Raw genomic sequence first — 13,530 nt, 5'->3', positions numbered from 1 at the left:
TTTGGCTTTTAGGTATTTATTTTACTTATTTGTCAAAGTCTTGGGTAGGGCAATTTATTGGGATTGCTATATAAGCAACCCCTTGCCTCCATTGTATACACATTCAGTTATTCATTGATTGGTTCAGGAGACTCTCTCGTTCTCTCTCTCTCTCTCTCTCTCTCTCTCTCTCTCTCTCTCTCTCTCTCTCTCTCTCATGCTCACTCCCCTTGGTCTCAACGCTTCTGCATCATCGACTTTGACAATTCCGAGGTTCAAACAATACCAAAACAACATTTCTCACTACTCCACCCGAGAGTAGAATCACCAATCAAGGCAACCAATATCAAAACCAGAGTCAAACATTTCAAATCGGCACCAAAACAAGTTCAAAACAGATACCATCTATTTCAAAGAAATTTCAAACAATACTTTCTTAAACAGATTTCAAACTTAAAAGCAATCTCGACATCAGTCGAGCTCAAAAAGTCAACTCACTTTACATCCTATAACCTGCACCAAAAATTAGGGTTAGATTCCTTCCATAAGGTCGTAGCCGCACACGGCATAGTCCATCAGCTCTTGGACAGACAGTGTTTCTTTGGCGGCGATGGTAGTCCCAAAACAGCAATCACACCGGACCTCCAAGGTCATTAGCTCGTGAAGAGACATCCACTGAGAGATGTCGAGAAATTTCAAGTTATAATCTGCTAGGATTTCGATGGCAAGCATTTCAAGATACCCCACTCTGCCAGGAGTTGCACTCCAAAGGAAGTGTCAGAAACCATATAACTTCGGGCAAAAATTTTCTTGAAAGCTTGCCAAGTCCTTGGAGTGTGTGGCTTGGTGGCTATAGACATCAACATCTTCATGGCACTGCTTTTGAGAAAAACAATGACTCGAAACAAATCTTGGATCCTCCTCTTGCAAGTGATCTTTTTGGCTTATGCCTTGTAAGACATAAGCGGTGATGACGAGAGCGCACATCGGGTGGGAGTCACTAATAAGTTCGGGATCGGAGCACGAAGGTAAAATTTCCAATGAGCTTTGGAAGTGCGATCTTGCTTTGTATGCTCTTTGGAATTACCAATATACCTTCATAAGTTCAAAATAGTCAGAACTCATGAATTATAAGAGGGAATAAAACACTCATAAAACTATAAACGCAAGGGACACAAGAAAAGAAAAGAAAAACAAAAACAAACAAACAAACAAACTAAATCACTTTGTTTGCTACGAAACAAACTAAATCACTTTGTTTGCTACGAAACAAAACTAGATAAAACAAAACATTATTAACTTAACAATGTTTTTAGAAAAGGCATGTGTAAAATAAGTTGACGCAACTTACTTGGCTTAAAACAAGTACTCAACTTTAAGCAAAAAAAAGGATAAGACATCTTAAAAACTTAATCCTAGAAATCAAACTTCACACAACAACTTCTAACGGAACACATTCTTAAGTCCTCAAGTAAGCTAAATACTAAATCAAAAAATGAATACTACTACAAATCTACGAAGAGCAAAGAACCAAACTTGACAATATGTAATCTCAACTTCGCTGATTGTCCAAACAAGAAGAATAAGATTATCACCTTTATCATGCATAGCTTGGACAACAGCTATGACATCCCTACTCACGTCGTCAGTGCCCAAGAGTAGGTGCAGGTTTATATAGAGGTCATTCATTCTTTGAACGTACTCTACAAAACCAACGAGCTGAGTTTCTATCACCCTCCGAAGGTGATGGGCATACTCAGCCATGATAAAGGCTAGCATTTGTCAAGCTATAGTAAAGATACTAGAAGCGCTAAAGATCAAAACAACAACATAAGGTGTTATTAAGTCAAACAATAAGTGGGCTTTTTAGCTCCCCACTTCTATTGAATTTACTACCGATTATCTTGAACATTCCAAAAGAAGAAACATTACGATGCAAAAATGAACGAACGTTTTTCATGATTCTTTTGAATGAGTGTCCTTTTTCAACTAGTAAAGAAATAAGATGGCAAGATGGAACAACAAAAGTAGATTTACTAGAGCAGAGACGAGAAAATCTAAATAGTTGAGAGCAAATGACACCGTACTTAGCTAAAAGAGAAATGTTCGAAGAAATGTGAGGCATACGGATGATTTTTAGATTGGCATATTCTAGTTCAAGGCGCTTATCATAGATATCTACTTCTAATCCCAAGGAAGTCTGAAAAATCTTACGGTCTAAAAAGGCACAACAATCACTATTTGTGGTACAATTAAGTTCACAAAACTCCTTGGTATAAATTCCTCTGCCTACAGAACTCGAATTCAAGTACATAAAATCTTGAAAAGAAGGAACGTCAGGGACAAAAAGATCATCTACAAAGCGTCTTACATTGCATAACTTGTGCAAAAATATTGGGGGGCAAGTGTTAGCAAGGACAAGACGCTCCATAAAATCAAACTCATAAGTAAAAAGATAGAAATTAGCAAGAAAAACAGCACAATTGATGCCCATAGGGATACCAATTGTTTGCTTGAAAAGAGAGTCGCCGATGGTTATATATAAATTGTCCAAAAGAAAATCTAACCAAGATATGATGTCAATGTCATCTACAATCTTGGTGAATCTCCTTCTTCCTTTGTCTACATCTACATTCTTATTTTTCAACCATAAGAAGTCAAAGTTCAAGGCTGACTTTTCTACTAGCAATGCCTCGTACCTATCCTTCTCAAGCTTGTACGCAAAAACTTTGGAAATAAGAGACTTCACTCTAAATTTAAGGTCCTCCAAATTTAGCTTCGTGTATAGTGTTGTAAAGTCAAAAGTTTGGAGACATAAAAGAGAAGATTTCTCCTTAAAGCTTCTTGAAGAGTTCAAAAACTTTAAAACAAGAATCACACCTACTGAATCATTTAAAATCCAACTTGAATCGGTAGGTATGTGTCACCAGCGTGTGACTACTATCTATCCTTTTTGTTGATTTCTTTCTTATTATCTATTTACTTTCACTTTTTGGAAACACCCCTCGGGAAATCTAACCGCCCTGCATTGCATAGCTAGTGTTGAACTGTCCAGAGGGAGTCCAGGCCTGAGGGCAAGAGAGCACTAAGGTTGGACGAGGACTATGGTTAGCCAAAGTGGGGTCATTGACTAACCAAAGTGGAATCCTTTGCTACAAAGGCTACATTTCAGTTCTGGGTGTGGCTGCAGTGTACAAAGGGGGTTAGATGACCTAGAAAGATACAACGGCAGCATCTCCTAAAATTTAAGGAACTTCTACTTTGGGACCTGAAAATGTCTTCGCGTCATTATGTGCAGTTTGACATGGGGATCATTTTGTTACTCTCTGGCCAAGTCTACAGAGGCTGCAGGTGAGATATTTTTAGATCCAAGGGTCTAAAGCGAGAAAATGCACAAATGAGTGACACTTGGCACTCTGAGGCCAGTTTACTACTTATAGAGAAGGCAAAAACGTGATTTTCAGCTGTGAGCTCATTTTCAAGTTTCCTATCACACGTTAAGAGCTATGGAGTGCTTGCTTTCCCTTCTATGTACAGTGCGGTGCCAGGAGTGATGCCCTGCACGCTACGCACTGCCCTCTCTCTCCCCTATGGCAGTATGTTATGCCCCTCTAGTGGGCTTTTCAATTGACCAATGTACAGTTGTGTGGGTTCATGCGCGATTGCCGAGGCAAGAGCCTCTTGCACAGGTACTGGATTAGCTAACGGCTAATCCCCCCGCAGGTACAGGTGAATTCGGAGAGGTTTCACGCCAGAAATCTCGTCCGATTCAAAGGGCAAGTAGCCCTACAGGTGCGGGAGCTCGAGGACTTGCTACGGATGCGACCGGCACGCGAAACGGAGCCCGAAACAGTGAATTACAGCCTGCTGTGTATTTTTGCAAGTTTAGGGTTTTGCCCCTAAACAGTCCCTAATACCCCCAGGAGGTTCGGGGACGCGAGGGGACCGCTGTACAGGTGATCTGGTGCATTTTCGGGGCTGAAAACAGAGAATTCAGCGTGCTGCAGATTCTCGCCAGGTTTTGCAAAGTGCCCGTATGCGTCGGGAAAGTCGTTCAATGCGTGGGAATACTGACTATGAAGGGTCCTAGTGCAGTTATGCTGCCAAAATCGGGCCGGAACAGTTGAAATTCAGCCAAGCTTGTGCGGGGCAGCTTATAGGGAACCACAGCGTTTATTCCCTCTTTTAAGCAATAAAGAAATACCGAAAGGGGCGCCTAAGTTAGGGGCCAATCTGGTGTCGGTCTTCTCATACAGGTGCAATCTAGCAGCCTGTATCCCTTTCCCCTTTGTTGTGTCTTGAAAGTACAGGTAGAATAGACGACTAATAATGGGTGAAAGCTAAATCAAGGTTTGAAGTAAAGTCTACCGCCCTTTTTGGATTGAACAGGCCGGTTCCAGTACGTCTGCTTCCTTTAGCATATTTTTCCACAATTCAATATGCTTTTAGAAAAGCACACGCCTGATGCTCTGATACCACTGTCACAAGACGGGCCCCACGTGCCAATTGAAAAGAACAAAGAACAGACTGAACAAACTTTTAGCACTTCAATAACAACCGAACTGAAAGAGAGAGAGAGAGACACGAGGCGGGGAGTGGCGAAGTTCCACCCAAGAGAGCATTGGCCCCAAACGCTGGCGCCCCTTTCGGTGTTTTTTTTATTATTGTTGATTCGCAAAGTACGACAACCAAGGAGCACCTCCTTTGTAATTTGCCCACTGAAGAGTGCCAGAGAGGGCCCCCAAGGCTCATATTTAAAGGCCCAAAGCCTAAAAGCATCAAATATTGAAAGCTGACTTCAAAAAAATACTTTCCTAAAATTTCGGGATTATCCTAAAAATCCGCCGCGAATTGCAGAACGTCCGTACAAGCGCCACCTCATCATATTTTGTTGTGCAAAGTCTTTTGAGTGTGTTCTGCTTTATTTTTAATGCCTTTATGTCACTTGGGCCCCATCGGACGAGGTCCTGTAAGGTGGTGGGAACTCTTCTTTAAAAATAGGCCACTCGTCAAGACTTTGTAAGTCTGTAATACTTCTTGTTCTTCTTCTGCTGCTTGTTATTCTTAGGGTTTAGGCCCCTCGGTATTGATCCGAAGGTTTGCTATGTTCTTCAGTGACTTGACACGTTAGCAGTTTGTGACAATTTTTCTATTGGATCGAGGGGACTTTTATCAGGCCTTGCCCTACCTCTCCTTGGGCACCTATTTATGGGGCAAGGGGGGTACCCACTTCCACATCTCACAAAATATACTGAGGGTCTTCTGCTCACGGTAGTCATGGAGGGTTGATCGCCCCCTCTTCCTATACATAGCGTTTTGGTCTCTCTCTCTCTCTCTCTCTCTCTCTCTCTCTCTCTCTCTCTCTCTCTCTCTCTCTCTCTCTCTCTCTCTCTCTCTCTCTCTCTTCCGCACACGCGCACTCACATGGTATCAACAACTTCAAGCTCTCCATCTCCGAGGCGCATTTCAACATGAGGTTACTCTTCCCAAGCGATCACATCAGCAACGTTTTCAGCAAGAATCATCGAGCGTTTTTACATCAGCCAGCGATGTCATTGCTTGCTTGCGTTTTTGCTTCCTCCATTGGCAATCACCTGCTAGCTGCCAATGCCAACCATTTCTGGACATTTTTGTCGTGGAAAACCCCTCCAGATCACTTGCGTTTTTTGTTGCCCCTTGCGTTTTTGGGGAGCAGAGGGGGGCAGCGCCAGCATCAGCACACTCGGATCTTTGCCCCACCGACTCGGCATCCGGTGCCTTGCCGGCAAGAATCCTCTTCAGATCTACAGATTTCAGCCATACACCTGCTGTTTTTTCTCTCTTCAGCCCTCTTGGGGCTGCTACTTTGATTACCCACCCTCCACACACCCTCTGCACCGCTCCAGACCATGCCGGGAGCGTACGAGCACGCTGAAAATCGCTGGACAGTGGCGTTTTCATCACCTCGCAGTTGCGTTTTTGGGTGGACAGCAGCCACATGGTTTGTGTTTTTTTACAGAGGATAAAGTTACCTCCTACAAGGACACCATCCGATGGTGGTCTATGCAATCTCTCAGTGACTGCTGCAGTACACAGTATCTTCGACATCGGCTTGATCATACACGAGCGTACGATCCTTGGGAGATCTATTCATTCCAACCTTCATTCAACAGTTGCGCACTCCAGAGGGGGTGGTGACTTGTGGTTTGCTATGGACACACCTATGCACTCATCAGAGGAGTTCACACAAGATATGGCCATGCTCATGGCATATGGTATTCCAACATTTCCCAGAGAAGACACCACCATCTTGGGTGGACAAACACTTACCACTTGACCTTGACACGTCAGATCACTTGCTTACACATGAGCATCTACATGGACTTAGAGAGAGGATCTTGGATCTCTTCTTGGACAGGTTCATTGCTTAGATTTACATACTAGAGTGGATTTACTCCTCATCATTTGGATTGCTACCTTCAGAGTTTCTTACACTCACCCTCGATAACCTTATAGCAAACTTATCCCCGACCTGGGCAGTAGGCCACTCCTAGCTCATTCACATTGAGAGCCACACCGAGTTGCGATTTGGAGGCGTTGTTGGCGCGGATTCTGTTTTGGTTGACCTCGAAGGATTGGAAGCACACGATACAGGCAAGACCGCGCAGACAGATTGGTCTAGCCTTTCCTCTTCCCAGAGGATCTTCACAATGTAGGCTTCTAGGACTGGCTTCCCTACTTCTGCACGATGATTACGGTGCAGACAGCTTGGTTTAACCACACCTCTTCTTAGAAGCCCTTCACAACGCGGAGTCTTGAGTCTGGCTTTCCCCTCATCTTGGATTACCCTACCTACTGACAGGACACCATCCGGTGGTGGTCTGCGTGCGGTCTCCCAATGATTGCTGCTGCAACTTGCGATAGTTTCTACAATGTAGACTGTTTAGTATGGCTTTCCTTGTTTCAGAGGACATTCACGATGCAGGTTGCTACATCTAGCCTTCCCAGAGTTTTACACAGCTTAGCCACCTGGCGACACAGGGTTACAGGTTCATGCATTGACAAGCTTCCGGTCATTCTCATGACGATTCCTGGGCTTCCCCATTTTCTCCAGACAGTTTGACTACAGACACCACATATCCTAATAGGCAAGACACTTGCACGTCTATTGGCACTTCTTCACGACAAGGAGTTGTTTTCACACTCAATTCGGGACCTTCACATAGTATCTTCACCTTGTATCGGCGGAGTATAGCAGTTTGATACTGTAACAAACTTGGACACTCCAAGTCAAGAATCAACCGCGATAGCACCAAATAACCACTTCAAAACAATTCACAGATCACAATAGATTTGCACTGGCCCGGCGGAGTTCCGTGCCTAGAGATATTGGCCCCAAAGACTGGCGCCCCTTTCGGTATTTCTTTTTGTATTAATCAATCATCAAAGTACAAGAGAGCGGTTAGGGTTTCACTCTCAGACTCTGCGTCCAGATGCTCTGAGAAGTGAGGCCCTCACCACTAATTTAAAGGTTACAAGGGATGCCCAAAAGCAGAGCCCCAAAAGCTTTTAAAATCAAAAGCATCAGTTCTCTCTCTCTCTTAGAGAGTCTTTTCTCTTTTTTTTATAGAAAAAAAAAGCAAAAGCAAAATTCGCGTCGCTCATCATTTTCCAAAAAAAAAAATAATAATAATAATCCGCCTCCGCGATTTTCGGAAATTAGGGTTTTTGGCAAAAATTAGGGTTTGCAGGAATTTTAGGGTTTCTGGCAGAAATTAGGGTTTCTGCTGTCCGCCAAGTCATCACTTTGTGACATACCCCCCTCTTGAAAGCATTGTAATCGACCGCGATTACGCCTGCAAAACCGACAAAAGCCATAAACCGTCTTAGCAGACACTGACTGTTAGTACCTACGTACTAGGAACGCACATCTAGCACATGTACAGAATCGACAGTCACATCACACGACATCACAGGACATCACCAAACATCACAGGACATCACATGACATTCAACATTCATTCGGATCTTAGACCATGATTTATCGGCAATGTAGCTAGCAATCACATCTAGGTCCAATCGGGACCTCATCGATGTCCGATTGACTAACCCCTATTGCAACCATGTCTATTCGAGATCAATCAGACCAAAATGCTGCAGTCATTTCGGCTATCAGTTCCTGCACTCACAAGAAGTCAAGAACAAATCAGTATCATAATCAAGAATTCCATTTCATAAAGTCATCCAGCAGAATACTGTCAGCTCTCAGTATCCCTGAAGCTCAAAGAGACATCAATGACTTCAGTATCAAAATCGAGGCATCTGTTGACAAAGGAGCGGAGTAACTCCCCTCTTGTGCATCCCACTGCACCAGATCTTCGGCCAACCTGAGTTTCTGGGTTCCGTTTGGAGTAGACTATGCTAAACCAAAACATCGAGGTAAAGTTTCACAATCCGAGGAGTATCTGCTAGGTCCTCCTCCTCCATCCACTTCGCATCAAATGCAGGAAAGTTCTTGAACTAAACCAAGAACCACCTTCGGACTTTACCTTTCTTCGTATCGTTATGTGCCAAAATCTGTTCAGGAACAAGGATCTCCTCGTTTTCTTCCACTTCGGGTTGCTCATCAGGCTCCCCATCATCAGGCACATCACCCTTAACAGGGTTCAAGAGACTCACATGCAATGCGTTATGAATCCTCCAAGTATCTGGCAGTTTCAATCGGAAGGAGACATCATTTATCTTGTCAGTAATCTGGAAAGGTCCGTAGTATCACATACTAAGCTTTGGAAAAAGCCTCTCCTTTCCCTTTTTTTTTCTTAGGCGTGCCTTCTCAAAAGTAAGAGCACCCAATCATCCTCCTTCAGTTTCCAGTCGCTACGATGGCCATCCGCTGCCTTTTTCTGTCGTTCTTGAGACTTCTGTAAAGTCTCGCGCATAGTAGTCTCGTACGGTCCCGTACGTTTTGTACGCGTACGATGATGTGCGGTACTAAACGAACTAAAAAAAATTATGATGTACGATGACGTTATGTACGTTCAAATTTAAAAAAACAAATAATTCTCAAGTCTAAGGGCCTAAGGCTTAAGCCTTAATACTTACTTATAGAAACTTGACATTTGTATAGATTACAAGTTAGTAGTTACAATACTACATAGTACATAGTACAATGTAAAGAGTCAAGACTCAAAGACTAAAGAGAATGAGCATTACATAAACCAAAATGATCATTGAAATTTGATAAGTAGAGACCAAGTGGCAAGGGCTACAAAGTACTCAAAAAGTGGCAAGGGATACAAAAAAGTGGGGGGACCAAGTGGCAAGGGCTACAAAGTACTCAAAAAGTGACACACCATAATAGAGAGACTAAATAGTAAAGTCACTAGTCACTAGTGCTCTCATCATCTTCCTCATCTTCCTCTTCTGAGCCTTGCTCATCAACATCATCCTCTTCCTCACAAGAGTCGAAGGATGACGGCTCATAATCTCCATCACTAATGAGGTTGCCTTCATCATCATACTCTGGCTCTCGAGGCTCTCTATCCTCCATAGTGATGGCCGCCGCACAAGAGCCGCTTCCGGAGCCTCGCCGCACATAGGTCCTAGGAGCCTCCGTGGGTGTTGTTGATGCTTTGCCTCTACCTCTTGTAGCCCTGGCACCTCTGTCTCTTGTAGCCGATGTAACTCCATGGATGACGACCTTCTTGCGTGATCGTGTGCGAGAAACCCGGCGATCAATCTCCTCAAGCTCCAAGTAGAGCTCACGAAAAATCATTTGCTCCTCAGGGTCTTGCTCTTTATTGACACTCTTTAGAGTGTCAATGGTAAGTGTGAGCTCATCCACGTTGACCTATTTGACATTTACAACATTGGACAATGAAAACATAATTAGTATATTCAAACTAATTAAAGACTAGACTCTAGAGTATAGAAAATGGAGTGAGTAGTGATTATAATTTATAATTTATACCTGTCGAGCCATAGGCATCTCATGCATAGAGCGCAACATGCGTAAATTGGAGCGACAATAGATAAGTCGCTCTAATTGCTTCGTTGAGAGCTTGTTTCGGATTTTGGTGTGGATGAGGGAGTATGCAGACCAATTACGCTCACATGCTCCCGATGAGCAATCCTAAAACACATCAAGAGAGGCATAAGCTATAAGAGACAATAGTTGAAGAGATTAAGCATAAAATGTAAAAGGTTGAGGCTTGTCGCTTACTTGGCCAAGAACCCTCAAAGCAAGTCGTTTGAGAGTAGGCAATTGATAGCCAAAGCTCTCCCACCAAAATAAAGGCTTCACCAAGGATTGCCGCTTCCAACACAAGTTGGAAGTAAATGCGGTGCCTCGTTGGTCGCTATAGTTGATTACCTCTTGGAGAAATGCTCCAATGTCCTCTTCTTTTAGCACCTTAAAGAGGTAATTGTTGCGCTCCTCAATAAGCTCTTGATTTGCAAAGAGTTCGGGCTTCTTGTAAGCCGGATGCAAGAGAGCCGCAAAGTAATGGATAGGTCTCTTCATCCAATCCCACCGCTTTGTGATTAGGAGGAGAATGTCGTCTCTCTTGGGAGAGTCCTCGAGGTAATCACTACAAGAAGAGAGAGGAAATGTACTAAGTAGAGAAACAAGCATGTAGAATTTAAATATATAGAGAATGACATATGTAATAATAAATATGTAGTTATACCGTGTTCCATTGGGAGCCCCATCTAGGATTGTAGACTTCTCAATCTCCTTGTAAGCTTCCTCCATGAAGTGCCATAGAAGCCCAATAGTTTCCCCTTCCATGTCGGTCATGCGGAGAGCCTTGTACAAGGGCAAGATCGCAACGACAAGACCCTTAATTTTTTGCCAAAACTCCTCCCGCAAGCAAAGCCGTTGGATGGCTTTTGCATCTTGTTGGGAAGCGGCGGACTCTCCATTCATCCACTCCTTAAACTCATCGGAGACCATGGTCTTTTGTATTTTGTTTTGCACATCATAGAGCCGCTCTAAAAGTAGCCACATGGCGGCAAAGCGAGTGGCCGATGGCTTCTTCAACTCAAGGTCGGAGTAGGTGCGGTAAATGGCAAGCACCCTCACTTTGCCATTGATGAAATTGATGATGGAGAGTGCTTGGTTGAGGATATCTTTCACCCAACCTAGCTCCCCTATGTCTTCAAAGAGAAGGTCAAGGCAATGAGAGGCACATGGAGTCCATACTATGGATGGAAATTCCTTCTCTAGCCTCTTACTCATTGCCTTGCAATTTGAAGCATTGTCGGTAATCACTTGCACGACATGCTCCGCACCAACCTACACAAGAGGCATTTGTGACAAGAAGAGTTAAAACTTAAAAATTAAAACATAGGACTCATTGGCAATTGCTCAAGACATAAAGGCTCGATTTACGGTTTTACCTCAAGAATGGCTTGGCGAATGTGCTTCCAAATGAATGCCCCGGTCACTTTCTTCCCTCTCGAACCCGCATCCACTGCCCGTAAGAAGTACGTGCCAAGAGGACAAGAAACAAGAATGTTGATGATGCCCCTCTTCTTGCGGTCGCTCCATCCGTCGGAGAGGATAGAGCATCCATACTTTGCCCAACCCGCACGTACGGGCTCAAGTGACTTGTCAATCCTTGCCCTCTCTTCATCAAGCTTCTTTGTTCTCATGTCATGGTATGACACACCCGTCCACCCTTCGCATGGACCAACCGCCGCAATTGCTATGATCATCCTCTTCCATCGCTCCAACCGAAGAATGTTGAAGGAGAGATTGCATTCAATCACCGTGCGGGCAATCTCTATTTCCGCGATTCTTTGTCTCTCCTTGAGGAAAGACAAGGGGCCGGAGCATCCACCCACCGATTTCGCAAGAGAAGTTTGCTTTGCCGTCTTCGGAGGCCGGCCACCATCACTTGAAGACCCCTTGGACTTCTTGGACTTCTTGGAGGAGGCACTACCATCACATGAGGCCGCGGTGGCACCGGTAGCCATGGACATAGTTGGAGAGGCCTCTTCCTCCGAATCGGAGCTATCAACATCCGGCGACACGAACTCATCCGAGGTGACTCTACCCTTGCGTGTCTTCAATGGAAGATACTTTCTCTTGCATTCCGCAAGGATATCTTCGGGGATATTAGGACATGGCCCCGCTTGTCCTCCTATCTTTGTCAAGTGGATGATGAGACGGGTGACGGAAGAGGTCATAGCTTTTGGGCAATATTTGCACCACCACTTGCAAGAGTTTTGCTTGCCCCCCACCCGCTCAAAATATCGGCAATGCTTCTCAAAGGCTTCATGAAGAGGAGGCGGCATTATGTAGTATGTAGCTAGTAGCTACTAGTATGATGTACGATGTATCAATAGATTAGAGAGAGAGAGAGAGAGAGAGAGAGAGAGAGAGAGACCCAAGGAAGCTTGAAGGAGAGACCCGTCACGGTGTCACCCAAGGGACCTTGAAGGAGAGAGATGGTAGACCCAATGGAGACTCGAGAGCTTGAGAGCTTGAAGCTTCAATGGAAGCACATGGAGATGAGAGGGTAGAGCATTGAGAGGCTTAGGGCTAAAGCTTGTAGCTTGTAGTTGTAGGTTGTGTTGGATAACAAAGGGGAAGGGTTGCTTAAATAGGAGAGGAAGAGCATGTGAGGCTTGACATTTGAGCAATGGGCATTGGCCCTTGGGCAATAAGCATGGCAATGTGCCAATGGCCCATGGGCAATAAGCATGGCATTTGGCTTCAAAACTGCCTGCAAACGGCTCCAAAAGGCCTATAAACTGGACGTTGCAAAACGGTCAAAATGCTGCCAACGGTCATAAACTGCCGAAAAAACAGGCCGGACGGAACGAACGGAACGCACGGGACGGGACGGGTCCGGCCGGACGGAACGAGAGGTTCCGTTCGACGTACGAAAACTACCCTGGTCTCGCGAACCTTGGCAAAAGCCGTATCCAAATCTCGCGAATATTCATCCGCTTCAAATTTCTAATCTTTCGTGCTCAGGAAGGATGGAACCTTCGTAGCAGTTTCAACAATCTCTCATGGCGTCTTCCCCGTCGAAGAGTGTATCGTGTTATTGTAGGCAAATTCCACCAAAGGTAAGTTCTTTTCCCATTGAGTCTTCTGATGCGAGATACAAGACTTCAATAAATCTAAAATCACTGAATTGGCAATCTCAGATTGCCCGTCGGTCTGCAAGTGGAACGATGACGAGAACTGCAACCGCGTGCCAATGTTCTCCCAAATTGCCTTCCAAAACAAACTCATAAATCTAGGGTCTCTGTCGGAGACAATCGTCTCAGGCGTGCCATGTAATCGGAAAATCATCGTGATCATTCTGTATTCTCGGGAGATCAAAAAAAATGAAATCCATTTCAATACTTTCCCAGGGGCGGGTGGGTATGGGTAAAGGCTGTAACAATCCCTGTGCTTTATGCCTGTCAAACTTGACCTTCTGGCATACCAAGCAACTACGCACAAACTCTTCCACATCCTTCTTCAGTCTCCACCAAAAGAAATCTCTCTCTACCCCTTTCATGGCGGTAGCAATGCCGCGGTGACCCGTAAAAGGTGGACAGTGGCAATCAGTC

General features: G+C 44.5%; 2 protein-coding genes across 3 annotated transcripts in view; both read right to left on the bottom strand.

The window, feature by feature from the left end:
- Positions 1-13,530, bottom strand: part of PHR1 (photolyase 1) — an 80,616-nt gene that overhangs the window by 30,599 nt on the left and 36,487 nt on the right. The window lies entirely within an intron of this gene.
- LOC147425274 (uncharacterized) lies at positions 9,062-13,144 on the bottom strand. Its single transcript, XM_086499788.1, has 4 exons — positions 11,407-13,144; positions 10,181-11,254; positions 9,929-10,090; positions 9,062-9,808 (listed from the first exon to the last, which is right to left on the bottom strand). The coding sequence occupies exons 1-4, from the start codon at positions 12,256-12,258 to the stop codon at positions 9,341-9,343; spliced, it is 2,556 nt and encodes an 851-aa protein (XP_086355914.1). The 5' UTR covers positions 12,259-13,144; the 3' UTR covers positions 9,062-9,340.

The sequence above is a fragment of the Adiantum capillus-veneris genome, chromosome 25 (assembly GCF_014529385.1).
Source record: "Adiantum capillus-veneris isolate H3 chromosome 25, ASM1452938v2, whole genome shotgun sequence".
In the NCBI taxonomy this organism is placed as follows: domain Eukaryota; kingdom Viridiplantae; phylum Streptophyta; class Polypodiopsida; order Polypodiales; family Pteridaceae; genus Adiantum; species Adiantum capillus-veneris.
The sequence above is the reverse complement of the archived record's forward strand: the minus strand, read 5'-3'. Positions and strand labels throughout refer to the sequence as shown.

Bases quoted from the DNA above. Each gene is read 5' to 3' on its own strand.
- LOC147425274 (XM_086499788.1), bottom strand. From the start codon at position 12,258: ATGCCGCCTCCTCTTCATGAAGCCTTTGAGAAGCATTGCCGATATTTT. The intron at 11,255-11,406 runs GTGACCGGGGCA...CCTCTTGTGTAG, and splicing joins CGGGTTCGAGAGGGAAGAAA to GTTGGTGCGGAGCATGTCGT. The intron at 10,091-10,180 runs GTAAGCGACAAG...GATGTGTTTTAG, and splicing joins CTTTGAGGGTTCTTGGCCAA to GATTGCTCATCGGGAGCATG.